The sequence below is a fragment of the Pseudopipra pipra genome, chromosome 23 (assembly GCF_036250125.1).
Source record: "Pseudopipra pipra isolate bDixPip1 chromosome 23, bDixPip1.hap1, whole genome shotgun sequence".
Taxonomy (NCBI): Eukaryota; Metazoa; Chordata; class Aves; order Passeriformes; family Pipridae; genus Pseudopipra; species Pseudopipra pipra.
Window position 1 is genome coordinate 3,519,963 of NC_087571.1, and position 26,602 is coordinate 3,546,564.

Consider the following 26,602-nt stretch of genomic DNA (forward strand, 5'->3'; position numbering starts at 1 on the left):
GCTCTCTCTTTGCATGTTGATGCTGCAGAGCAGAGTGGAATGCCAAATCTGATTAAAATTACAGAGGTTGGGAGTGCCTGAGTTTGATTAGAATGCTGATTCTGTCAGCCTTCCTCTGAGGCAAAATACAGGATGAATTTGTAAAGATGGTAACTCGACAAGGCACTGGCTTTGTGCCACAGCCCACTGAGATTTATTATGGGCAGAATTCCGATCTTTTATTTTGGAAAAAGATAGGTGTGCAGCCTGGGAGACTGAGGGGTGAGCACACCTCAGAGCATTTCATACTCCTCTTCAGTGGAGTCTGGCAGAGACCTTTCTGCAAGGGCAGCCTCTGAGTTTTCAGGCTGTAACTGTGGGGTTTCTCTTCCAAGACAACAGTCAGTGGAGGTCCCTGTCCCCCTGGCCATCACTGTGTGACGGGGAGCAGCAGAGCCCAGCCCTGCCCTGCAGGGACCTACAGCCCATCCTGGGGGATGGCACAGTGCCTGGGGTGCCCAGAAGGCTTTTACTGCACGTCTGCCTCTGCAAACTACACAGCCTGTCCTGCAGGTGGGTGTGACTGCACCTCCCCAGCCTCAACCTGCTCAACCTCAGCCCTCAGCCCTTCATTTGGTGCAGCCCCTGGGATGTTTCTGTGGCACACAGTGACAAATTGCAGGATGGACCCACAGTCAGTCCTTCCCAGAAAGAGAAGAAGGGAATTCCATGTGTGATTCTTCCCAGGCTGTCACCAGCATGTGTTAACTGTTATGAAACCATCTTTTCTTCCCTAGGTCATTATTGCCCCAGGAACACAGAATTTGCCACACAATATCCTTGTCCTCCTGGAACCTACAGTGAAGCTTTAAATCTCTGGGATGCTTCCAAGTGCCAGCTGTGCCCTCCTGGAAAGGTCTGTTCCAAGCCAGGCCTGGCAAGGCCAGATGGACTGTGCATGCCTGGGTGGTTTTGTCCACCTGGATCCACGTCAAGCAAACCAGTGTTTCCTGGGAATTACTCAGGTATGAAGGGGAACAATAAATTGTGATGATGGTTGTTTTGGAGGAGGATATTAGGGTCACCCAAAAGACCTAATCAGGTTCAGAGTGGCTTTTTTTCCCCTTTTTATTTTCCTTAATTCAGTGCTGTAGTTCTGTTCTTCCTGAGCTCTCCCAATAAGATTTTTGCAATAATGTTTGCAATTCCTGTGTTTCATCTCAGGCTGTGTCTTTTCCATTAACAGGGATGGCAGCCCCACCTTCTGGATCTGTTGGGTTGTGCCAAGCAGGAACCTTTTGTCCTGCAGGATCATTTCTTCCTCTTCCCTGCCCTCCAGGTAGGAGAAGAGTCTTTGTTTTTCCTGCTCAAGTTTGTTGGGTTGGAGTTTTTGTACCTCTGTGCTCTATCCCTGCCAAGATCCCCAGGGAAACCCAGTGGTGCTGTGACTGGTTCTGATGCCCCTGAAATGCTGACCTTGGTTCTGTCCCCTCTTCCAGGTTGGTTCTGTGCCACCTCAGAGCTGGCAGCTCCATCAGGTCCCTGCCAGGCTGGATTTTACTGCACAGGGGGCTCCACACTCCCCAACCCCAGGGATGGAGCAGTGGGAAACATCTGTCCCCGCGGCCACTTTTGCCCTGCAGGGAGTTATTCTCCCTCTCCCTGTCCCCCAGGTAGGTCTGATGGCAACTGGGAGTCTTTTGGGAGTCAGATGGGAGTCATTTCTCCTCCCAGTGCCCAGAGAGCTGCTGAGCTTGTCTGAGCCTGTGCCACTGCTCTGCAGCCCCTGTCACATTGTGCTGAGCCTTGCCTGTGTTCCCCAAGGGACAGCTGTTATCAGCATGAAAACAGCCTCTAATGCAGTGCTGTTGCATTGGAAAATCAGCCCTAAATCTGCATTTAGACAAGAATTGCAGGACTGGCCCTGGAGCCCCTGTGCTGCTGCTGGGGAGGGAAGCTCTTGGCTGAGCCCTGCTGAAGGACAGGTCACAGCAAGAGCCTCTGTCCTTTATCAGCACCATTAAAGAGACAAAGGGTTAAGTGCAATGAGAGACTGTGGAATGGTTGGTTGTTTCCTGGATTAAATGTATAGCTACATTAAGCAGGTGATTGCCCTGCTCAGACCAGAAATAAATCCTAGAATTATAGAATTCACCTCAGCCAGCAACCAGGACCAAGCTCTCCCAGAGCCCTCTTCAAGGAACCTGTCATCTAAGGAAGTGGTGGAACTGTATTCCCTTTGAATTCCTTCTTATCCAGCATCCCTTTGGCATCTTCTGCAGGAGGGAGCTGGGGCCATTGTAGTTAGAAAGTTACTGTGTGAGCACTTCCAGCAGGGCCTGGGAGGATGTGACAGTGTGATTTTGGTGGGTTTTGGTTTCCAGGCTCCTTCTTGGCTCGTGGTGGTGGGCAGTCAGCACAGGAGTGCCAGCCCTGCTCCCCAGGCTGGTTCTGTTCCCAGCACGGCCACAGCTCCCCAGAAGGATTGTGTAAGGCAGGGTGGTTCTGCCCAGCAGGCTCTGTGTCAGACCAGCATCCAGGTAGGAGATTTTGGGGTCATCCTTTAGCTACAGTTGGCAAGACCTTAAAATCTGACCTTACTTACAGTTTCAAGTTATGTTTAGAGATGGAGAACCACTGAGATGAAAAAATGTTTTGCAAAAATTATTCCAGGCAACACATCTTAAAGTAGTGGGTGAGAGTGTGTAAATATAGCAGGGAAAAATAGGGGATCTTACCAAGACAAGAAACAAGCTGAAAAATATCCCAAAAGGAGTTTATTCCTTGTGATATTTTCACCTTTGTTAGAAAGAACAAATGAGAGAGAGATTATATGAGATTGTCCATTCTCCCTTTCACAAGGGTGTGATGGAGGGATAACTGTGGCTCAAATCCTGGTGTATTAGACATGGAATTTAGTGGCCCATGAGCCAGTGCAGACAGGCTGCAGCCCCTTCAGCTCTCTGGAAGCTGTTTAGGGCAGCAATGCTTTAAACAAAACTGGGGGTAGGTTATTCTTCATCAAGACTTTATCTTATTAAGTATTCCAGCTTTAGGTTTGTGGTGCTGCTTTCCCTGTGCAGCTGTTCAGGAATAACCACAGCAGTGATGTAGAAGTATGTTTCTTTTTTTTTTTAATCCTAGATTATTTGTGTCCTGTGGGTCACTATTGCCCCACTGGCAGCCCAGAGCCCGTGCCTTGTCCCCCTGGAGAATATCAGGACCAGGCTGGTAAAATCCAGTGTGAAACATGCCCAGCAGGAATGTGAGTGCCATGGATTTGCTCCTTTCTCTTGATGCTTTATTAGGAATTAAATGTGTATTTCCCTGTGCCTTAGGCTGCTCTGTATTTGATACACAAGATACACACTTTGATGTACAAAACTGATTTTCTTGTTTCTGTTTTCAGATCAATTTTCCCTTTATTGTGACATTTTCTGTACCACAATTCACGTGTCATGGCCAACCCATCCTAGTAGGTCTGGCTGCTGGGATGGACAGGACGGTCCTGAGAGATTATATCTTAGTTTTCCATTTGTTTCTTTCCAAGTAATTTGCTTTTATTGTGTGTCTTAGACTGTCATTGTTGTGCAGAAGAAGTTTCTGTCAGAACAGAGGGGAAAACATGGGCTGAGGCATCACTTGGGATTTTTTTTGCAGGTTCTGTGCCCTGAAAGACCACCCAGGTGATCTCCAAGAGAACATCTCCCATGGTGTGGTCAAACCAATGGAGTGTCCAGCAGGGTATTACTGCTTGCCAGGAACAAAGGCTGCCCACCAGTACCCGTGTCCAGAGGGCACCTACAGCAACCAGACTGGCCTGGGAAACCCCAGGGACTGCAAGCCTTGTCCTGGAGGCACCTTCTGTGCCAGTGCAGGTGGGAATCACGTATGGATTAAATACAGTCCTGAGCCAAAAAGTTCCACCAGCGGGTGAAATGTTCTGTGCAGCTCATGTGGCTTTTAAGTACCATTTGTAGTGATCTCTGGGATTCCTGGAGCAGAGATTCTCTGTCATGATTTTAAATTTTTTTTTTTGCAAAGTGTCTTTTGTAAGTTCAATTAAAGGCAGATTAAGATGGGTTTGTTCTAGCAAAGATATAAAACCAAAAGTCAAGCAGCTTGGGTTCTAGGACTCCTTTGGTTCTGGTTGTCTCTCAGTGGATAGAGCTGTAAGGATCAGCCCCTTCTGTGAGGGTGACCTGGAAAGCTGTTTGGGCTTTCAGCTCTCTGGGAATCAGTTGTGTGAGTAAATATTGAGAGTATGGATCGAGCTTTTAAGTCCCAGAGTTATTCCCAGGCTCTGAAACATCGTGGTGACAGGGCTGCTGTGGTTTGTTTGGTGCAGGGGCTGGGATTTGTGTGCTGCCCTTGGCTCAGTGATGCTCCTTCTCTCCAGGCCTCTCAGCCCCGAGTGGGCCGTGTTCTCCCGGGTATTACTGCGCTTCCAAGGCCCGTGTGCCCAACCCCGGCAGGGATGGGACGGGCAGCCTGTGCCCAGCAGGGCATTACTGCCCCCCAGGCAGCAGCAAACCCCAGCCCTGTCCCACTGGCACGGTTCTGCCTCAGCCTGGGATGGTTTTCCAGAATTCCTGTCTGCCCTGCCCTGCAGGGAGGTTCTGCCAAGGAGAAGGCCTGGCTGCAGTTTCTGGTGTGTATTGCATACATTTTTGGTATCAAATTAACACAATTATTTTATATTATTTTTAAATTATTTTTATTTTATTTTATTATTATAATAAGATACTATATAATAATAATAAATAATAATAATATAGAATATATTATAAAACTATAATATAATATTATATTATTATATAATATATACTCTATTATTTTATTATATTATTTTTATTTTATCATTCTATTATAATAAGATAATTTATAATAATAATTATAATAATAATAAATAATATTATATATTATGGAAATATAATATAAAATACAATTATTATAATATCATGTAATAGATAATCTATAATTTTATTATATTTTATTATATTATTATAAGATATAATACATAATAATTATAATAATAAATAATAATATATTATGAAAATATAAAATATAATTATTATAATATCATATAATAGATAATCTATAATTTTGTCATATTATTTTTATTGTATTATTATAAGATAATATATAATAATACATAATATATTATAAAAATATAATATAATAAAATATCATATATTATATTATAATTATTATATTTTATATTATATTATATTTTATATTATATTATATTTTATTTTTTATTATATTATTATATTACATATTATATTATGTGTTATTTTAATATTATTATGTTACATATATTGAAAATAAAAATTAAAAAATACATATGTTAAAAAATCAACACTATTTTTGTGTTGAATTCTCTCAGTTTGCCTTTTTTTTTTTTCTGATTTTAAACCTACCACTTGAAGCTTTTCTTTCTGGCAGGCACGTGTTACGCTGGGTATTTCTGTGACCTTGGATCCACTCAGCCAGATCCCAGGCACTGCCCTCCTGGCTTCTACTGCCCCGAAGGCTCGGAATTCCCAGTCCCCTGCAGCCCTGGAAGCTTCAGCTCTGGCAGTGGCAAATGGCACTCAGCAGAGTGCCAGCTCTGCCCAGCTGGGTACTCCTGCAGTGGTGAGGCTCTGCTGCTGTGTTTGGGGGTCACACCCCCACCCCACAGCTTTATTTCTTACCCCCTGGCCCTGAGCAGACAGAGGAAGAACAACCTCAGTGCCTCCCATCCTCTTTGGGTAGTGATGCTCACTAAATATTAATGCCCCAAATCATCTGTCATCCAAAACTCCTGCTGCTTTCTCAGTTGCAGCCTCAGGTCACCCATAAAGCTTCTTGTTTGCTGTTGCACTTCTTTATTTCTTGGCTCAGCCACTTCTTCTCCGTGTCTGACATGTCTTTGGCCTCTCAGGGAAACAAACCCTCCTGGCAAGCAGCTCCTGGTCTGGCCAGCAGCCAGAGCCTGAGCTCTGAGACAGCTGCTCCTTCTCAGAGGTTCTCACCATCTGCCTCCACAAGGTGTTTATTTGCTCCCCTCAGCACTGAAATATTTGTGGTCACACTGTGACAGTTACAAATTCATCCGTCACCTTCGGTGAGACAAAAGGGGCTTTTCCTTTCTCAGGTGGGGAACTGAAACAACGGGGAAGAAATGACTTGGCTGAGATAAAACACGGGTTTCAGCAGAGCTGGAACCACAACTGGGAGCCCCAGAATCCCAGCTGAGCATTTTAACTGAAAACCCCCTGTTTTCCCCAGGGATTTAATTCAGAACTCACTTACCTGTGCACTAAGATGTTCTTTGCCTGAGGCTGAACTTGAGAGAATAAGTACTTTCTGGTGCTTTTTAGGGGTATATGATGAAGGAGATCATGATTCCAGGAGACAGGGGTTTGCACTGTGTGTGATCTGGGCAAAACCACTTCTGAAGGACCATGTTCTGCTGTTACTGCTCCCCTGCCAGACTGGAGTTACTCCTGTTCCTCATCACTATCCACAAGGCTTCTCCTGCCCCACGGGATCTGCTTTTCTGTGTCTGGATGACCAGAATAGGGAGGAGTAGGGGATTACAGATAGATAGGATAGAGATAGAGATAGATGTTGATAAAGAAGCACGTTGTCTGTGACCTGAGCAAGGTGCTGTTCTTTGTACCCCAGGTCCTGGAGCACACACTCCTGAGCTGTGCCCTGCTGGGCACTTCTGTCTGCCAGGGACCAACCTCAGCACACAACATCCGTGTCCAAAGGGCACCTTTGGCCCCAGGACTGGTGCCACTCGTGAGTCTGACTGTGAGCCCTGCCCAGCAGGTGAGTAGGGACCGGGCACAGGACACCCCGGGGATGTACCTTGGAAGAGGGAGGGCAACATGAGTTCTCCTTTTAAGTTATGATGTTCTGTGCAGCTCCTCTCACTGAGGCTGTTTTCTGTTTGTTTTAGGCATGTATTGCTCAGCCCCAGGTCTGTCCCAGCCCTCTGGATTTTGCTATCCAGGTTATCACTGTGCCAAGGGAGCTGTCAGCCCAGCCCCCTTCAAACACAGGGTGAGTGCCAGGCAGCAGCACAGCAACCCCACTGACCTGGGGGCAAGGACTGGGCTGTCACATCCTCCTGGCTTCTGCTGTCATATTTTCCAAGCATCCCTGCTCTTCATGAGGCTGCTCATGCCTCTTCCTGCTGCCCCTGAGAGCTCCTCAGCTGCTCGTGGTGTCAGCTGGAATATGTTGCTGTCCCTGATAAATTCTGGCCAGACCTGTGTTTCTGCACATTGCCCTGGAGCGTGTGGTCTAATATCTCCTCCCAAAGTTGGCATCAGGGCTGGCATAGCCACACCTGAGCATCCAAGACCCTTTTTATGCCAACCATGGTCTTTGTTTTAATTCAGAGGCAGCAGACTTGTAGGACTCAGCTCCTGTGTGCCCTCCCCAGAGCTGTCTCTGTGTACATTGTGTTAAATCTCCTTTTCACAGCAGCTTTTCTCTGTGTTTTTTCTGGTGCAGGTGGAATCCTCCAACCTGGCTCTGCCTGGCAATGACATCTGTCCCACGGGACACTTCTGCCCCAGGGGCACGGGGTACCCTGTGCCATGTCCTCCTGGATCCTTCTCCCCCTCGGTGGGCCTGGAGGCAGAGGAGCAGTGCCAGCCCTGCCCAGCTGGGCACTACTGCAGTGGCACGGGGCTGTCTGAGCTGGCCCAGACCTCGCTGTGTGACCCAGGGTGTGTGAGACCAGCTCCTGTCAGCGACAGAGCACAGCCCTGCTGTGTGTTACAGCTCAGGGACACCCAAACCAGCAGATCCTGGGCTTTTCTTACCCCTTTGGTGGGGATATTGCATCTCCTTAGTGAACTCAGTTGATGTTTCAGGGCCTTTCCTCTTCCCTCAGTTTGCCTGACATTCCACCCCAGGCTTATCCATGGTTTTCCACTGTTTTCAGCAAAAAAATTAATGCTTCAAAAATTAGCATTACAGATAAATTACTGTTGCAAATCCCTTATTTAGCCTGATAATCACCTTGCTGAGAATCTAACATTTTTTCCCTCCCGTGTTCCCTTCTCCCACAAGGTGGTGCAAGAACCAGGGACAAGGTACCATTTCCAGCCTGAGCAATATCTGTCCATCTCACGACATTCCTCATAGCAAGAGGCTACAGAAACTCGATTTTATATGTGAAAGAGAGTCTTAGAAGTGATTTCAGTGCAGTATAACAAGATTTCCTGGGGAAGGATTTCTACTAACAGCTGGCTCTTGAATCTAATGGAGAAAATCACAATTAAATTTGTCTAGAAGTCGAAGCTAAGCCCAGAATATGAGTGAGGGCTACATTTGGAAGGGCTAAAAACAATGAGCCACCAAACCAGATTTCTTGGGAGTAAGAGGGATTTGCTGCATCCTGTTCAAATTTTAAATGTTCCCCAAAAAATCCTTTAACCCCAGAAAGATGTTGTAGCCTGGCTGCAACAGCAGGGATTAAGGTTTGTGAGCTGGATGGCAATGAATATCACATGTCTATAAATGACCCTCGACTTCCAAAATCTGAAGTTGCTGTGCCCAGGTTGCTTTTCAACACCTCTACCATGGAACATCCATCACTGCCCATAACTTGCTATTCAGTCTGAATAGATCTTGCTTCCAGGCAAAAAAAAAAAAAAAAAAAGGCAGCTTTGCTGGTCTTTCCTTCAGTGCTGTTCCTTTTCCTCAAGGACTAGGAATTGTTTCTTCTTCAGACACGACATGGTTTGAATCCCATGGTTTGGGATCACAACTCTCGTTTCCTTGTTGCTCAGCTCTCAGAACCATTGTAATTTTTGTATTTCCTCATCTTTACTTGAAGTGAGGGCGTGGGAGGGAAGTGGTAAAGGGAAGAGTCGCTGATGGCATTAAAGCAGAGGCCTGCAAAAGGACTGGGGATAAAAAGAGGCTCAGCAAAGGCAGCAGGAACCGAACACTTGGGCCCTGTGTTTTGAAGTAAAAATACTTTAGTTTTCAAAGACTTTTCCTTCTAGAATGAGAACACTTTCTAGGCAGCTTAGTGTAAAAAAAAAAAAAAAAAAAAAAAAGAGCCTTTTACCAGGATTTTCAGGTGGGCACCAAATTACAGATGTGGGAGAGTTGTCAGCCAAACTGAAACAGGATGCATTTCCAAGGGATGTCTTCCTTATTTAATGCCTCTGAGTGGGGCTGTGAGCTGGTTCAGTCCAAATTCTCTCTCTTCCAGGTATGTTTGCCTGGAAGGAAACTCTGCTCCCTGCCCTTCTGATGGGATCCATGGGTACAGGTGTCCCAGAGGCTTCTACTGCCCCGCGGGCACCGGGCTGGAGCTGCCGTGTGAGCCTGGCACCTTCAGCCCCGTGCCTGGGGCAGGGACCTGCCTGCCCTGCCCGCCTGGAATGGCCTGTGGAAGTGCTGCCACTGTGGAGCCCCTCACCTGCCCCAGAGGTGAGGCTCAGGTGTGCAGGAAAACCCCAAACGTGGATGGGAGGAGGTGGGATGGAGACCTGCAGGAAATCCTCCTGGCTGGGCCAGAGCAGGGGTTCCTTCAGGGAACGGGGGGTTTGCTCAGCATCCCCACCTCTCTCTCCTGTGTTCATTCCCCCCTCCATGTGCAGGTTACTACTGCCCAGCTGGAACTGCTGCCCCAGTGCCATGTCCCGAGGGGACACTGAACACCTTGGAGGGGGCACTGGCCCCCACTGCCTGCAGGCTGTGCCCAGTGGGGAGGTACTGCAGGGGAGAGGCCAACTGGGAACCTGATGGTGAGTTTGGTTAATAACCCACCCCACAGCACAGGGGTGGGATATTCAGGATGCAGGGAATTGGAAAATATCTCCATGAACAGAGTAAAGGCTATTGGAGGGCACCCTTCACCCTGTGCCTATCAGCCACTTCTTTTTCCCTGTCTCATTTTTTTCACTGAGCATTTATTTTGGATGTTATTTTGGATGTTAGTGCATTGCTTTTCCTTCTCTCCCTTTGTTTTTGTTTTTTTTTCTGCTTTCTCTTCCTTTGCTTTAACACTTTTATTGCTGCTCTTTCTGTCCTCTTAAACACTTCCCCTCCCATTTAAGCACAGAGGGATTGTGGCTGGGGCAAAATGCCAAGGTTGGATGCCTGGAAAGAAGAGAGGCAGGATTCTTCCCACAGGAAACAAATGATAGGGAACTAGTTAGAGAACTGATAAGATAAGCAAATGCTAGATGAAGTCAGAGCAGGTAAAGAAAGGAAGTGATAGAGACCAAAGGTTAATGAGAAGGAGGAAAGGCAAACCAAAGGTGAACTGCCCAGGTTTTTGAGCAGTGATAAAATAGGATAAGGATGGGATTTGGCTTCTCTTCTCTGAGTTATCTACCTATTTCTGAGGGTTTGAGGAGATGCCACCCTCTCTGTTCTGCCCTGGCAGGTCTGTGCTCAGCTGGGTACTACTGTGCAGGAGGAGCCACTGATGCCACTCCACGTGGGACACCTGCCTTCCCTCTCAGTGGGCCCTGCCCACCTGGGCACTACTGCCCAGAGGGAACCCATTTCCCCATTGCCTGCCCAGCTGGGACCCTGAACAATGCCACAGGTGAGTGTGACCCCCCCAGGGTCTGGCATGGCTCAGCAGCTGCCCCTTGGCCACAGCAGGGTGTTGGCACCCTCAGCCAGGCCTGGTGGTGCCCGTGTGTTCCCAGCTCAGGTCAGTGCTGCTGATGCTGTTCTGTGCTGGGTGTTCTTCCTCCTCCCCCTCTGGCTGGCCCTGGTTTTTGGTTTGCCCTCAGGTGGTGCCTCCCCCCAGAGCTGTGTGCCCTGCTACCCCGGCTCCTTCTGTGCTGCTGCTGGGCTGAGTTCTCCAACAGGACCTTGTTCTGAGGGGTTTTACTGCCCAGCAGACTCCAGCTCTGTCAGCCCCACAGCGTTGCTCTGCCCCAAGGTACTGCTGAGGGGGTGAGGGAGGGGGGGACTCAGCTCTGGGCAGTTCCCACAGTGGCCAGGGGTCACACACCCCTCATTGACACATTGATTGCATCCACACAGAGTGTTGCTCGAAGTTTAATGACACAGCCCCTGTGTTTGGCATCACCTTCATTAAATCCTCTCCCTCCTCTGTCCTTGCAGGGTCACTTCTGCCTGGCAGGGACAGCCCAGCCAACACCATGCCCTGCTGGAGAGTACCAGCCAGCCACAGGCTCTGCATCCTGCATCCCCTGCCAGAGAGGGTTCTACTGCCAGGACCCGGTGACAGGAGACCCCAAGCGCTGCCCACCTCATTCGTACTGTCCCACAGGTGCACTGGAACTTGCATGCCAAGGGTTCAGGTGTTGTGTGCCTTCACTGTGATCCCAGAGATGTACAACCCTCATGGTTGAATTCCTGTAGGCCAGATGACAAGGAGGTGGCAACGAGCCAGCGTGTCCTGGGAGTCATTTGTCACGCTCTGCTCCAGGTCAAGAGCCTTGTCAGACCACAACAGCCTCCCTGAGGTTTGTTTTTGTCTCTGTGGTCTCCTTTCCAGGCACACGAGTTCCTCTCACGTGTCCTGAGGGCACCTTCACTCCTGGAAACATGACTGGCCTCTGGAATGAGAAGGAATGTCTGCCTTGCTTACCTGGTCACTACTGCAGGTTATGAATCATTTTGGTCTGGCTTGTTTTTCACTTTGTCTTTGAGATCCTTGGTTGGTGCTGGTAAGTGGGTGCTAAGTTCCTCCTGGCTTCTCCACCACATCTCTCTCACTCAAAGTAGGAAATACAAGCTTAGACACAGCTTTTGGGTACAGAGCTGTTGGATCTGTGAACTTTGGGAGGCATCTCAAAGCAGTCTGACATCACTGTCGTGGTACAAGGAAGCATCTGGAAGAGAGATGGTAGGGGTAGCGTTTATGGAAATGTAGAATTAATGCAGAAAGATCAGCCTGGTGGAAAATCATCCACAAATGCATCTAAAGCAGTTCATGTTTATGGAATTTGAACTCAGAAGTGTCTGGCTCACTCTAGTCACCTGCATATGGAAAAAAAGGGGCTGTTTTGTCTCTCCTATCAGTGTAAGAAGTTATTTTTCATTGCAGAGTTCACTGCACCAACACTTGCTCTGCCTCTGCCCCGGCTCAGCAGCAGTGGGTTGTGTGTGGACTCTTGCTGTTCTCTCTGCTCCAGGCACGGGCAGCTGGAGGGGAAATGTGCTGCTGGATATTTCTGCCTGGCTGGGAGCTCCCAGGCTGCTCCCCAGGGCCACAGCTTCTCCTGGCGCTTCCTGGCCGGGTGTCGCTGGGGCCAAGTGTGTGCAGGGCTGTGTCCTGCAGGTGAGTCAGGACCTCAGTGCTATTTAGGGTATAGAATTATTGGTTTGCTTCTAACCAGCTGGAAAACACGTTATCTTGCGTGATATACTGCAATCCCTTCTTTTAAATTGTCGTTGCTTGTTGGTTTCTTCTGTTTTTCCATCTTTTGGACCAATTTGTGTGCCTGACCAAAAAGGCACCTTGAATTTATGGTGCTGAACTGCTCCTCCAGAAGAGTTTGAAGGCTTTTGGCCTGGCTTTCTGTGTGCACAGCAGCCTCCCAGCAGCTGTGTAAATGTTCATTCTGCAACAACAGCAGGTTCTTGCTCAAACATTTTTGTCATTGGAGGACTCAGTGCCATGGTCTAGTTGACAGGGTGGTGTTGGGTCATGGGTTGGACTCGATGATCTCAGAGATCCTTTCCAACCTGTGCGGTTCTGTGACTTGCATATTTTACTTTTATCTCTTTCCCATCCCTTTCTGCAGGTTTCTACTGCCTGGAGGGATCTGAGGTGCCCATACCATGTCCTGCCAACACCCTTAGAGATCTCCCAGGGGCTGTGAGGAGGGAGGATTGCCTGCCCTGTCCACCGGGACACTGGTGCAAAGCAGGTTGCAACTGGGGGATAAACCCTGAGGGGGAGGGATAGGAGTTGCTTTTTAAAAGAGTTGTGTGTGTCCCCGAACCTGGTGAGGCTGGATTTGAGGTCAGACATGGCATTTTGGGACAGTCCTGGCAGTGGGACTCTCTAGTGATGAGTTCTAGTGTCTGCAGAGGAAGGAGGTATTTAACAGTGTTAATATAACATGCTGTTCCAGCAATCATAGGAAATGTTGGAGAGCCTGAGATCACAACCAGTCTCCAAATATCCCTGTCAGAAGAGGGGCTTGGATGGTGGAGGTGGATTGTGCACAGACTGTGCAGTAGCTTAGGGAGGACCCAGCAGGTCACAGAGCAAAGGTGTTCCAATCCTGTTGAAAATGGCTCTTGAAATCCTTGCTTTCTGTTTGTCAGGGGACTCAGAGGCCCATCCGTGCCCATCAGGACACTACTGCCCCGGGGGCAATGGCAGTGAGCAGGGCAGCCCCCTGGCACCCCAGCAGTGCCCTCCCCAGACGTTCCGCGGGCAGCCGGGGGCTCGGAGCCTGTCTGACTGCCAGCCCTGCCCTCCAGGGTACCACTGCCCCCTGCCAGGTCAGTGCCAGGGGAAAACCAGCCCTTCCCCACCTCCAGAGCTGATCACAAAGCTCCCTGAGATGAGATGGTGAGTCGTGCCCACAATTATCTCCAAAACTCCTCCTGACCACCCAACCTCCCTTTCTTCTCTCCTTTCTCTTCCTCACAGGTCTGGCAAGGTTTGAGGATTATCCATGCCCCCCTGGGTACTGGTGCCCTGGTAAAGGGGACACTTTCCTTTGTCCAGCTGGCACTGCCAGGACCCAGCCTGGTGCAAAGTCACTGGAAGAGTGTGATCCCTGCTCACCTGGATATTACTGCCCAGACCCAGCACAGACAGGGCTGCCCAACACCCAGGGAGTACCTTGCAAACCTGGCTACGAATGCCCAGCAGGTGACAGGACCTTTGTTTTCTTTATTTCCTTTATTCCCAGCCATTTCTGAGTCTAGAAGGCAGATCAGCAGGCACAGCCATGACATTTAGCAGTGACTCTGGTCCCATTCTTGCAGCAGCCCTGCCAGGACATGGTCACTCCCAGCCCTCCCTTCCTGTTCTTGTTTAGCTGAGGTTGCCAAAGGAAGTGGTGTGGACCTAGAAAAGGAGTAGATATCTTCATGCAGGGCTAGGCACTGAGGTTTTAGCATTTTCTGCTAAATAGCAAACTGGTTTCCAACAGATCTGTGCCCTTTTCTGAGCAGTAATGTTTAAGGACACTTAATAAAGCCCCCTTTGCTCCCTGTCTCCCCAGCCCAGAGTCTCTTGTTCTGGGTATGTCACATAATATATCTCTGTTCACCCTTTTTCCCCCAGGTTCAGTAAATCCCAAGCCTTGCAGGCCTGGCCTGTACTGTGGTGCTCTCACAGGTGAGCCTTCTGTGTGTCCTGCTGGGTACCACTGCCCTGAAGGATCCTCCACATACAACAGCCCTGAGCAGCTGTGAGTACCTGGAATGTTGGTGCAGCCAGATTTCACTTCCTAAAAACTCTGAATTGTGCCTGGGATTGAACCTAAACCACAGTCTTTGTGCACTGGGCAAAAGCAAAGGAATCTTTGTAACTGCAGTCACAGGTTTGGTGACTGCTAAGACTGACTGAGGCCATTTATGATTTCTGCTACTCAGCTCGTGCCTGGAATCAGATGAGAACCAGTTTTAATTTTGCCCTCTGTTTGCACTGGTCGTTGAACCCAGAAATCAAACTGTTTTTTAGAGGCATTCTCCCCTCTCCCTGCCTTGTTTTGCCTTCCAGGTGTGTGTTTCCATACTACTGCCCCCCTGGCAGTGCCCACCCAGTGCCATGTGAAGGAGGGTCCATGGCCCTGCCCCTGCCTGGTCTGAGGGACTCCTTGGAGAAGTTCTGCAGGGTCTGTGCTGCAGGGACCTACCGCAGTGCCCCCCTGCTCACAGCCCCCTGCCAGCCCTGCCCCGCTGGCTTCCTCTGCCCACCAGGTACCTGGGGCAGTGGGGCAACAAACAGCAGCTCAGACTGGATGCAGAGAGCCCTCAGTTCTGTGTGGGCAGAGCTCTCAGCCCTCTGCAGTTATAAAACCCTGCTGGGGGCTCCCACGTGGATTTACCAACAGATTTGCCCAGTGAAAGAGCTGGGAGAAAGAAACTGAGCTTTGTATTTAAATATGGATTTGTATTTAAATATGAGTTTATATTTAAATATGAATTAGGTGGGAAAATGCTGAATGTTGATTAACTTATATATAAATACACACATATAATTTATATGTATATATCTGTGTGTAAGTGGGATAAGCAGGTGGTCTCTGCCCCTCTCTTAGCACATGTTGGGGGCCCTAAGCAGTGCTTTTTCTCTAGGCAGTGAGAGCTACCACCAGCAGCCTTGTCCCCGTGGCCACTACTGCCCTTCCCTGGCACCTGCCCCCCTGCCCTGTCCCCCGGGGACCCACGGGAGCAGCCACTTTGGGAAGCACAGAGGGGATTGCCAGCCCTGTCCTGCTGGCACCTTCAACCACCTCCCTGCCCAGGCTGCATGTTTCCCCTGTGGCAGCTCCTCTTCCTCTCAGCCTGGTGAGTTTTTGTGTGTGTGAGTGCAGTTCCACCGCTGTTAAGAGAAAGACTAACAAGGAAATCGCCTGGAAATGTGATTCCCTCCCGTGGTTTCATGATGGAGCACAAGCCCTGGCATCCTCACAGTGCCAGTGCCCAACTGCTCTCCCTCTGGCCCACCCAGAAAGAGAATTCAGTTTTCAAAGCTGTCTTTTTTTTAACTCTTACACTCTGTTAGCTGAGGGGATTTGAGCTCCTTAAAGGAAGGAGGAGATGAGTAGCTCTACGAATTCTTGCTCTAGTAATTCCTGCTCTATTATTGCTCTGGACTTTCACCAGGAGTACTTTAGCCCTGAACTGGGGAGCTTGTGTTAAGTGTAGGTGTGCTTTTGAGCCAAAATTGGGCACTGAGAGCATGATGAAGTGGGGTAAAGGTGACAAACTGGAAGGTAGGCAGCTGTGCCCAGTGAAGAGTGCATGTGCCTTACTCAGTGTGTGTGCAGCACTGTCCCAGCATTTCAAATCAAATGGATTTGAGATGTTGAAGCACAAAGAAGGGCTTGGCAGCCTTGACTGACTGAGTCCTTACCCAGTCCAGGGGCTTAATGTACAGATGAATGGAGGGCTTGTCAAAACTGCTGCAAATGAGCAGCTGGGCCTTTCTGCCTCTCTGCTGAAATGGGGCTGCAGGAAATGTCTGGTGGCTGTGGAGCTGAAGGCAGGCTGGCTCCAGCTGCCTGCCCTCAGCTCTGCTCCAGCAGTGTCACTAAAATGAGCAGTGGGATTTGATGAAGGGGATTGAACACTGGAACTGCTCCTTTCCAGAGAGCACAGTTTTTATTCCTCACCCCAATCACCCCTCTAAATCCAACCTCTCCTCTTAAGGTGCCACCAGCTGTACCTGCCATGGGCTGAACAGGGCTTTCCAGCAGTCAGATGCCTCCTGTATCTGCCAGGCAGGTTATGTTTACTATGATGAGAGAGGCAGGGAAGACCCCGACAGCAACAGCGACCAGGACTGTCGACCTCAGGTAAAATTTGGCTTCAAAACAAAATTGTTTTGTGATGTGCAGGAGGGGGGGAGTAATTGGCCCAAGCAGTGCTTTGGGCTGAAGACACAAGCAAGTCCTTTAACTGTTTTTTTGGGGGGGTTTTTTTGAGACCCTTGACCCTTCCTTGTAGGATCATGGCACTTGATTTCTTTACTAGGACATTATGAGGCTAAATTTAAATTCACAAGGCATGGAGGCAAAGGATACTTCCACACCAGGGCAGTGGGGAGCAGCACTGTCTCACGCAGATGACAAATGCAGGAATTTAAGCCTTCTTATGGTTGATGTGAAGTTCTTCATCAGACTTGCATGAGGGATTTGGATGGGAGGGCAAATTGCTGTGTTCTTTCGTGCTTTCCAAGTTGTCCTTTAACCTTGTTAAGGGTTACTTTAAGAAGTTCAGTCAGTGATTCTCACTTTTTGACTGGATTTCTGTAGCACAGAGATAAAACTTGTCCTCTGTTAGACAGCCCAAGTCTTTGTTGGGCAGTAATTAGACGAGCTGACAACGCACGGCACCAGCAAAGAACTGCAGGCACTCTCTATGTTGAAGGTCTGATGACATGGGGAGGGAGGGAATTTTGGGGATGCTGTGAGTTGGTCCAAGTGCTGCCTGGTTTCCCACGTGCTGTGGGTGCTGTGTTTGCAGGTGGACGAGCTCTGTGCCCCCGGGCAGGTCCGTCTGGCAGCCACACGACGCTGCGTCGTCCCCGCGCGCCACGACTGCTCCCCTGCCTGCGGGAGGGAAGGGGGAGAGATCCACGCAGAGCTGGGCATGTGAGTCATGGAATCACAGAATCACAGAATCAGCTGGGTTGGAAGGGACCTCCCAGATCATCCAGTCCAACCCTTGATCCAACCCCGCTGTGGTTCCCAGCCCATGGCACTGATGCCACATCCAGTCTCACCTTAAAAACCTCCAGGGATGGAGAATCCCCCACTTCCCTGGGCAGCCCATTCCAATGGCTGAGCACCCTCTCTGGAAAGAATTTCTTTCTAATCTCCAACCTAAACCTCCCCTGGCACAGCTGAAGACCCAGCCCTCTTGTCTTGCTGATGGTTGCCTGGGAAAAGAGACCAACCCCCCCCGGCTCCCCCCTCCTGTCAGGGGGTTGCAGAGAGTGAGGAGGTCTCCCCTGAGCCTCCTCTTCTCCAGGCTGAACAGCCCCAGCTCCCTCAGCCTCTCCTCATAGGACTTGTGCTCCAGTCACTTCCCCAGCCTCGCTGCTCTTCTCTGGAAATAATTATCATTTTTATATATATGTATAGTACACATATTCATGGTTTGGGTTGGAAGGAACCTTAAAGATCACAAAGTTCCAACCCCCCTGTCACGGGCAGGGAAACACTGAAGCTGGTTCTTGTTGTATGATTACCACTTTTTTTTTCTCTTTCTGTATTGAAAATCTCCTCCTGACATGGACTGCACAGAAATCCGGTGTGTTAAAATTGTACTCTCTTTCTGTCAACTGCATTCTTAAAGCTGAGCTTTAGAGAGGGATGTGTAATGATCTTTTACAGGACTAAGTTGGTCACTATTAGACACCAACCAAACACTGTTAGATAGTGGGGGGTCATGTTTTGGCCTTGAATAGCAGGCAAGGTACTGATGGGATGGTCAAATAGTCTGCTCCATCCTGTTTTCCATGGACACAGAGTAGCCCCACTTGTCATAATTTGTAGGATACTGGATGTGTCCTGCCCCCCAGTGTGCTGTAGCTCAGGGGTCATGACTGATCAGGGCCTTTTGTCCCCTTGGCAGATGCCAGTGCAAGCAGTACATCTCTGCTGAGGAGCTCTGTGACCAGCTGTGCCTGCTGAGAGCCCCACGCATCTCCCTGGCATTTGGCACCCACAGGGAGCTGCTCCTGAGGATGGAGGGAGAAGTGAGGGTAGGTCTGGGGGAAGGGAATGCTTTCTCAGCAGGCAGGTCTGGAGGGAGCTCTTAAAGATCACAGCTTGGGAAAGGGACTCGTGGGTCCTGAAGTTACAGAGAGAGAGAAATTACAGTTCCTGAACTGTAGGGGAAAAGCCTCACCAGAGGAACCTTGTCCAGCTGCAGTTAAGACTGGTCACAAACCAGGATCTGAGTGCAGTGTTGACTGTATCAGTGACCAGTGTTTCCCTCTGCATCCCATAGGAAGTGGCAAATGTCCTGGGCCCAGATGAGCACGTGCAGAACAGCCAGAGGGTGCATTTGGTCCTGTTCAGCCCCAGTGGAGTGCTGGGTTTCATTGTCTCCAGCACAGATGTTCTGGATGCATTTCTCATGGGTAAGGCTTGAGAGCCCCTGAGAGTGAACCTGAATTCCAGCCAGACTGAGCCATTTGTTTCCTTTCAAGTTGGCCCAGTGGGAATTTATTATCAGATGCTCCAAACGATTTAGAAATCAGGGAAATACCTTGTTCTGTCTGGGATTAAGCAGTGAGGAACTGCACTGACTGCACTGTTAGCTCCCTGGGAATGGGTCAAATAAAGATGGCAGGATGATTCTGGATTTCCAAGAACTAGAAAGAAACCCCATTTGGAGGCAAATCTGTTGGCAACTTTGTGCTGGCTCCTGATTCCATTTGCTGCTCAATTAGGGTGGTGTGGCTGAGAGCAGAATTTGGCCTTGTGAGCTGTAATTGCCCACAGGCACAAAATAAATAGTTCTTCCTTGCCAAGGGTTGGGTGTCTTCACATGCTGCTCGTTTTGCAGGATTCACTGTGGTTTGTTCTGTTGCCTGGTAGGAGATTTCCCATCAAATCAGCTGCTGCAGAAAGGTCATCGATTCCAGAGGACTTCCTCCAAAGATCCCCAGGCCTTGCCCCTGGTTCCCAACCCTGTGGTGTGTTTGGAAGCAGGAGACACGATCCTTTTCCAGCTCAGCATCGATTCCCAGGGTGAGTGTTGCTGGGTCTGTGCTCCCTTTGCAGGTCTGTGTGTGCAGACCCGTTCAGGGCAGTGAGTCCACGTTTGCCTGTGTGAGCACATCCCTTCCCCTCTCTGCTCTCTTGCCCTCAGAGGATCCCACAACTGCAGTTTGGGCTCTGACAGGGACTTACCTCATGGTTTTCACTTTTTAGTTGGATTTCTGTACAACAGACATGAAGTGTGTCCTCTCTTAGGCAGCACAAATCTTTGTTGGGCAGTAATTAAACTCAAATAAATGAGTTGACACTCACTGACCCTACAAATGAAACACAGTTCTTTGCCAGCCCAGTGCCAGCTGTCCCAGCTGAGGGGGGTCAGAGCTGCTGACACTGTTCTGGACCCTTCCCAGATCGTGCATCCAGCCATTACCCTGTTTATCAGAAGCAGCATCTCTATAACAGCAACCCCAGCTGGGATTTTGGACCCTTCCGAAGGCTAAACCACCTCGTCCAGGAGACTCACCTCAACCTCTCCTGGTAATACCTGCTGTGGATGACAGTGCATGTGTTATGTGTTACTCACTCCCAACTCCTGGGTGCTGTCCTGGGATTTGGGAGTGAGTCTGAGATGGAATCAGTAGGTCCTTGGTAGTGAAAATGTCAAACACGTGTTCAAATCCATGTCTTTACCATTATCACAGCTGGAAGGAATCCAGGAAGCTTGGATCAACCCAATGTCTTCTTGGCTTTTCTCTTTCAGGTTTGCCCATGTTTTCCTGGAGTCTGGCACATATGTTTTCAGGGATAACACTGTCCAGGAGCACTTCCTGATTGTGACTGTGAATGAAGCCAACGTGAGCTGTGACCCCAGAGCTGTGCCCTTCCAGCCCTCCTCTCTGTTCCAGCTGGCCAGACATGGGGTTTTGAAGCAACAGGATCTGAACTTGGCTCCTAACTGGGCTGCTATCACAGGTACAGCCAAAACACTGGGACACCAACCTTGAGGCTTAACTATGACCTTTCTTGTACTTCTTGAAGTGTGTTTAAACAAGCTTTTTCTTTGAAAACACCATCAAACCACTGGCTTTGTCAGCTTTAATCCTGTTCTCCTGTGGAGCTCCCCAAAGTTCACTGCCAAGAACCTGCCTGTGTGGGAGCTCAAGTGGTGAGAGAGGGAAGGAGCTGTTGTGTCTCACCCCACACCCTGCTCCAAGAATTCAAGTGATTGAGGGTGCTTTGTTTTCCTTGGCTGGAAAGCAGAAAGCGACGCTGTGTTTCCATGATAAACTAAACTGAAATTAAATACATCATTTCAGAGTTGACTAAAGGCTAAACACAAGGTCAGTTGAGGTCTTTCCTCAAAGCCAGACTTCTGGGTGAGTGCTTTGCACGTACCAGTCCATCAGTGAGAGGCCAGTAAACGACAGAAATGAAAGTGTGGCTTGCAAGTGTGATCCTTGGCTGGGTCACCTCAGAAAACACTTTGCTCCTGGCCTGATGCACCAACCAAAAGGGGGAAAGCAGAAGCCCCTGTAATCGATCTGAAAGCTGCTAAATGTTGGTTTGGGGCAGGATACACAGTAGGTTCTGTGTTTCTCACTTCTTGCCATCCCTCTCTGCTTCCCCAGCCCTCCTCTTTGTTCTGGGCTCCCTCACCGTGGTGCTGACAACCCTGGCCATAGTGTTCCAGCCTGCTGGCCCTGGCAGCAGCCCCCTGAAGGGCTGGAAGCCATGCTGGAGGAGCCTGGGTGAGCCACACATCCCACCAGAATATATCCTCCTTAAGGACAGGTAAACCCCCCCTGCACGGTAGGTATGAAAGTCTGGACAAGAAATCTGTCCTTCTGCTGGAGCTGGGCTGGTGATAACTGCAGTATCTGATTTCTCTGAGAAGAATGAGATGCTCTTCACCCTCTTCTGTCGCTCCCTCTAGCCTTCAGTTTTATCAGATGCTTGGTCCTCGAGGCTCTGGAGGAGATGCTGCTTCTGGAGAGAAAGGAACAGCCCCCAATGCAGGTGAAGTGCTGGGCCAACCCCAGCTGTTCTCCAACTGCCTTCTTCCCACTTACTCCCCGTTTTGTTGTCCTGTGTTAACTCTCTGGTGTGAGAATGGTGTCCACATTCACTCAGGCACACATCCTGCCATTCTGGGTCCCTGTGTTCTCCTCAGTCAGGCAGTGTAACCCCCCTGTGACTGGAATGGGGTGGAGGTTTCTCCCTTAGGAGTCAGGAGAGGAAGTGGCCAGCCCCGAGAAGCCCTTTAAAAACGGCAGCAAACTTAAATGACCGGTAAAGAAAACAAAATCTTTACAAATATTTCCCTTGGCTTCTTCTGTTGGTCCTTTTCTCCGAAGGCACATGACTCCTGGGCTTTGTTTGCTTTCTGGGAATGACCTCACCTTGGGAATTTCGGGGTGTTCAGAGGGAACAGCAGATGGCAGCATGAAGTGGTGCTGGGAACAGCTCTGAGAGCAGCAGCAGCATCCCGAGTTTTCTGGGCGAGTCGGGAGCTGATAGTAACGCTCTGTCATCCTCCCCCTCACCACCTCCTGCCTCATCCATTTCAGCACAAAACGCTGTTGTCCCCCACGGCAGGCAGTGGGAAATAAAGCCCGTGGCCAGTGTTTCAGGGTGAGCCCTCCCCTGTGTTTCAGGAGAGCCCTTGGCACGGAGGGTCCTGGAGGATTTCAGCGCCCGCACCCTCTATGACAAGCTGGAGGATCAGAACCTGCACGTGGCAGCTCAGCTGGCAAAGCACAGGATGGACGTGCTGGGCTTTTACAACGGGATCAGCCACAGGATTCAAAGCCTTGTGGTCAGTGGGAAGAAAGATTTGAGGGAAGGGAGTCTTGGAAACGTGACATTTCTAAGATAAATGGTTCCCCCGAAGCGACAGTTTTTTGAGGGATGTGTCTTCCCCCTTTCAGTGTGTTATTTTGGCATAAAATAGCTTTATATAGTTTAAATAGTTTATCTAGTTAGTTAAGTTTATCTAATTAGTTTATATGGTTAGTTAATAGTTTGTATAGTTTAAATAGTTTTTATATGGGAGGCAGAAGGTGGAATGGGTGGATTGCAGCGTGTAACATTGCTAGCAGAGTATAACAGAGTGTAACCCAGAGTATGACACTGCTGCTCTCTGTGAACAGGACATGGTGCAAGCACTGGACCCTGATGCCCTGAAAATCTTTGCCAGGCAAAGGATTTGTGGGCACAAACCTGCAGACAACAGCAGGGCAGCAGAGGGTGATGAACAGGGTGATGAACACTGTGGGAACACCTTCCAGCCAGGTGAGAGGACCAGAGAGCAGAGCAAGGGAGAGGAGGAGTGTAAGAGTGAACAGATTAAAAACAAGAGCTGGCTCAAACACACAGAGATCCCACAAGACTCTGTCAGTGTTGTTCTGGAAGAGCTGGCTGACTCTTCATCTCAGTTCAGTGAGAGAAGAGGGTCTGTCAGCTCGGGAAGAGATAAACACACGTTTATTTGGAAATGTTGTACAATATGAGGCACCTTGTGAAACTTCCAAAGGAAGGCTCCTGCTCTTGGTTTTGGTCTGGGTGTAATTGTAGTTCTTCAGGTGGTTCTGCAGGAGCCCATTTGAGTTGTTTATCAGGTTCATCGGGTGCTCCATGGCAGGAGGTGAGAGAGTTAATGAAAGCTCTGGAAGCGCTGCTTGGGAATGCTCCGTGCAGGAATGGAGCTGTGAAGGGAGAGCTGGAGCACAAGGTCCAAGCACAGGATGCAGTGCAGGTTGTGCCCTCCCTGGGCAGCCTGGCCAGTGGCAGGAAATCAGGAGTGCAAGGGCAGGTGAGTTGCAGGTGTCTGTTGTTGTTCCATCTCTCACCTTTCTGCTGGTTTTTCCCACTCACTCATTTCTTTAACTCTTGGGCCCTTTTTATCCCACAGGATCACGAGCTGCCTCAGCAGTGGGAGCTGTTCAGCAGGAAGGATGCTTTTTTCAGCTCCCCTGGGCATGAAGAGCATGGTAAGGGCAGTGCCATAGCTGGGGGTGCCATGGGTGCTTTCAGAGATCACAAATAGGGCTTACTCAGTGAAGTCTGGGGTAAGACAGGTGTGTATGTTTGCTAAGAGAGCAAATGTATAATTACTTCTTCCCATTTTTGGTATTTATTTTCATGTATTTGTTTTTTGCTGAGGTGCCAGTTCAAGGGAGCCACTTCTGCCTCCTCTGTAAGAGAGAAGTGCAGGAGTTTTCATTCCTACAGACCCTTTACACCTTTATATCAAGTGGCCAACTGTAGACAGGAGAATGGGAGTCATTACACTGATTAAATGCCAATATGGGGAGGTCAGGAAGATTCTATACCATCAGTTCTGTGCTCCCCACGGCCTCTGGTTGGGTGTTCTCTCTGCTCAGTGCAATATTTTCCTTCCTGCAGCCATCCAGCCATGAAAAGCCTCTTCCTTTAGGCTTAAAAGCTTTCCCATTTCTCCAAGGTTTAGATCTCCAGTTGCCTTACCTGACTGAATTGGAGGTGGAGGGCCTGGTAGCAGCTTCCCCCCTTGCCAAGACCCTGTGTGAGATCAAGCAAGCCTTGGTGAACCTGCAGGAACCTTCAGACCCTGATAATCCAGGTAATAAATCTTAGTCTGACTGCAATTTCTGCTTCCCTGTAGTGGATAGAAGATTACCAAGGTGGAGAAGTTATCTCTCACCCCTGGTGCCTGATAAACACCAATATCTGCTGCAGGTCATTAGAAGGAAGTCACCAGAAGGTCAATAAGCAGACATCAATGCTTGACTAATTCACACATGTGGATTTGTTTCCTTCTTTCTTCCACTGAATTAATTTTATTAATTAGTTTATTGGCATCAGAAAAGGTTTCTGGGGAAAGTTGTCCAGCCAAGATCTGTGATCTTTGGAACCAATTTACCAGCACGAGAGTTCAGCTGCTTTTCTTCATGTGTACTGGCTTACAGCAGTAAATAAAGAGTTAAAATAACCAGGATTCTTCTGAACTGAACATTTCCTCAAGCAGTTGCTGAATTTTTAGGCTGTGACGCTCAGAGTTCGAAATTAATAATGGTGTGGGTTTGGTGTAATTATGGGTGGATCATTTGCATTATTTTGCAATTCAGATCCAGGGGGTTTGCAAAGGCCTGGATGTGCCATGGATGTGCACAAACCCTGGAGCCCCTGGGCAGGGATCAGTGCTGTAGGTCCTGATTTGTGCCCTGTGGCTCAGTGGTGGCACAGCAGCCCCTGGTGCTCTGCTCTGCTTTCCCACCCTGCCCTCATTCTGAATTTCTCTGGCAGACAGTGACCATCACACCAGCGTGGGGAGCTCAGCCCTCCTCTGAGCTGCTGGGGCTGCAAACAGGGCTGGAGCTCTGCTGCTGGCATGGAGAGGAGCTGCCCTGCTCACAGGATTGAAGGGACAGAAGCAGAAGCATTTCATCTCCTGCACAGTAAAATAGCCACCAGCTCACTTCCTTGAGGAACCTTAGCCCTGGCAATGGCTGGAAGGGGGACTGTGGGGCAGTGTGTGTGTGTCTGAGGACAGAGCTGCTTTACCTGAAAGATCAGAATGGATTCATATCTAATTAAGGATGTATTTAGCGAAATACATAATGGGTAATCCATATTCTGTTTGCTTAACCTTGAAATGCTTTCACACTGCTCTTGGATTATCAATAATTTGTGGTCTGGAGAAGGAAGCTGAGCTTCTTGATGTCACTGATTTTATAATTCTCACTGTTAAGTCAGTGAAGCAGAAAACATAAGACCACAGGTGGCATAACCCCCCCAGTTTATCAGTGTATTCTGTACAGCTTTTGTGATCTCTCATATTGAAGGATGTTTGTGACTTTTTCAAGTATTTTAGAGCCACACTTTTAAGCCTTGCCCATCCATGTTTTCAGTACACTCATGCTAATCTCAGTAAGTTCTACTGGCAGACACCCTCAGGGTCTCTACAGATGTGATTTTTCTGAGCAAAGAAGCCAGTTAGATTATTCCTGTCGTGGTGACTGCAGGGATCTGTGCAGCTGCTGGACTCCAGTGCTGGGAGCCTGAAATTAAACTGCAAACATCCTTCCTCCCGTTCTGCTTGTGCTGACCTGTCTGTGTGAGAGCAGGAGAGCCTGGCTGTGAGGGGGGCACTGTTTCTGTGCAACAGGAGCAGCATCACCTGCTCCATCCTCACAGTGTTCCTCAGCTCTGGGGGAAGTGCAGCAACACAAGGTTTGCTGGCTGTGAGCCAGCCCAGTCCCTTGGCAACCCCCCCGGGTGGGATTGAGCTCCCAGAGCAGAGCCTGCTCTCCTCTCACTGCAATATTTACTGACTTGCTTGTGTGTGGAGAGGTTTGTGAGCCTGCTCCTTCCTGGTTCCTCGACACAGACCTGTGTTTGCTCCTTCTGCCTTTGCATAACCAGGGGGGGTGTGAAGAGAGGGACACTTGGTTGCCCAGGAGGCCAGACAGAAGCTCTCAGGTTTGCTTCCACTGGCAGGTGTGTCTGGTGGACCCAGAGGAGCTGCAGGGGGGGGGTTTTTTGGCCCTCATCGACTCATTTTGCTGGTTCCACGTTTTCTGAGCTCCCTCCCAAACACAAAAGGTTTGTTTCAGTTCCTTTGCAGCTTCACCTTGGGAGAATTTAGGTACTTTACTGACACTTGGGAGGGACTTCCAGAAAATACAAACACTGCAGAGCACCTGTACGTCACTGTGGTTGCCTGTTGTGGAATGTAGTAGTGAAAAAAAAACCCCTGTTGTTGCTCTCTTCACTGCTTTCTATTTTAGGTTATCAGCAGATATGCTTATAACAGTCCTACATGGAGGTAAGAGCCTGCAGTGCTTGCTGTCTCTGATATCCACAGGGAAACGTGGTACCCAGCAGGTGATAAAGTTATCTCTGGGATTTGGGGTTGTATTTGTAAAAGGCAGGGTGGAAGGCAGTAGTAAATACAATTTGTCACATTTTTATTGCAGCGGTTTCTCAATGAAAATGTTTTGGTTTAAATAAAAAAAAAAAAAGACATGATGTGGAATTTTGCTCAATGTTTTCTTTATTTCCCCCGCTGTGGTTTTCTTAACAAATACACTTCAGTTATAAGTAAACAACTCGGTTTCAAAATGTTTTGGGTCTTTTTTTTTTCCCCCCACAAAACCAAAGAGTATCAATGAAAAGAGCAGAGTTTCCCAGTGTATCTCTTCATGCTCAGTTGATAGTCCCTTGGAGAAAACAAATAAAAGGAGGAGTGGTGCAATCATCGTGTTTAT

The 26,602-nt window shown here is 48.9% G+C and overlaps 1 protein-coding gene across 1 annotated transcript in view; it reads left to right on the top strand.

Annotated features, from left to right (window-relative positions):
• The window catches only part of LOC135401845 (SCO-spondin-like), a 55,414-nt gene extending 29,044 nt beyond the window's left edge, over positions 1 to 26,370 (top strand). The window contains exons 39-78 of the mRNA XM_064634380.1: positions 375 to 552; positions 777 to 1,004; positions 1,226 to 1,318; positions 1,479 to 1,652; positions 2,364 to 2,519; positions 3,124 to 3,244; positions 3,640 to 3,857; positions 4,379 to 4,630; positions 5,428 to 5,619; positions 6,655 to 6,804; positions 6,935 to 7,038; positions 7,495 to 7,712; positions 9,212 to 9,432; positions 9,603 to 9,749; positions 10,394 to 10,558; positions 10,752 to 10,903; positions 11,089 to 11,257; positions 11,486 to 11,594; positions 12,126 to 12,271; positions 12,738 to 12,863; positions 13,267 to 13,446; positions 13,598 to 13,822; positions 14,240 to 14,366; positions 14,678 to 14,877; positions 15,256 to 15,468; positions 16,333 to 16,478; positions 17,149 to 17,276; positions 18,262 to 18,391; positions 18,640 to 18,772; positions 19,233 to 19,385; positions 19,766 to 19,892; positions 20,116 to 20,327; positions 20,984 to 21,146; positions 21,289 to 21,371; positions 22,010 to 22,170; positions 22,505 to 22,646; positions 22,973 to 23,166; positions 23,266 to 23,344; positions 23,818 to 23,955; positions 24,639 to 26,370. Coding sequence (XP_064490450.1) covers positions 375 to 552; positions 777 to 1,004; positions 1,226 to 1,318; positions 1,479 to 1,652; positions 2,364 to 2,519; positions 3,124 to 3,244; positions 3,640 to 3,857; positions 4,379 to 4,630; positions 5,428 to 5,619; positions 6,655 to 6,804; positions 6,935 to 7,038; positions 7,495 to 7,712; positions 9,212 to 9,432; positions 9,603 to 9,749; positions 10,394 to 10,558; positions 10,752 to 10,903; positions 11,089 to 11,257; positions 11,486 to 11,594; positions 12,126 to 12,271; positions 12,738 to 12,863; positions 13,267 to 13,446; positions 13,598 to 13,822; positions 14,240 to 14,366; positions 14,678 to 14,877; positions 15,256 to 15,468; positions 16,333 to 16,478; positions 17,149 to 17,276; positions 18,262 to 18,391; positions 18,640 to 18,772; positions 19,233 to 19,385; positions 19,766 to 19,892; positions 20,116 to 20,327; positions 20,984 to 21,146; positions 21,289 to 21,371; positions 22,010 to 22,170; positions 22,505 to 22,646; positions 22,973 to 23,166; positions 23,266 to 23,344; positions 23,818 to 23,955; positions 24,639 to 24,682 — 6,297 coding nt within the window. The 3' untranslated portion in view covers positions 24,683 to 26,370. The remainder of the gene's footprint in view (positions 1 to 374; positions 553 to 776; positions 1,005 to 1,225; positions 1,319 to 1,478; positions 1,653 to 2,363; positions 2,520 to 3,123; positions 3,245 to 3,639; positions 3,858 to 4,378; positions 4,631 to 5,427; positions 5,620 to 6,654; positions 6,805 to 6,934; positions 7,039 to 7,494; positions 7,713 to 9,211; positions 9,433 to 9,602; positions 9,750 to 10,393; positions 10,559 to 10,751; positions 10,904 to 11,088; positions 11,258 to 11,485; positions 11,595 to 12,125; positions 12,272 to 12,737; positions 12,864 to 13,266; positions 13,447 to 13,597; positions 13,823 to 14,239; positions 14,367 to 14,677; positions 14,878 to 15,255; positions 15,469 to 16,332; positions 16,479 to 17,148; positions 17,277 to 18,261; positions 18,392 to 18,639; positions 18,773 to 19,232; positions 19,386 to 19,765; positions 19,893 to 20,115; positions 20,328 to 20,983; positions 21,147 to 21,288; positions 21,372 to 22,009; positions 22,171 to 22,504; positions 22,647 to 22,972; positions 23,167 to 23,265; positions 23,345 to 23,817; positions 23,956 to 24,638) is intronic.
• The last annotated feature ends 232 nt before the right edge of the window (positions 26,371 to 26,602 follow it).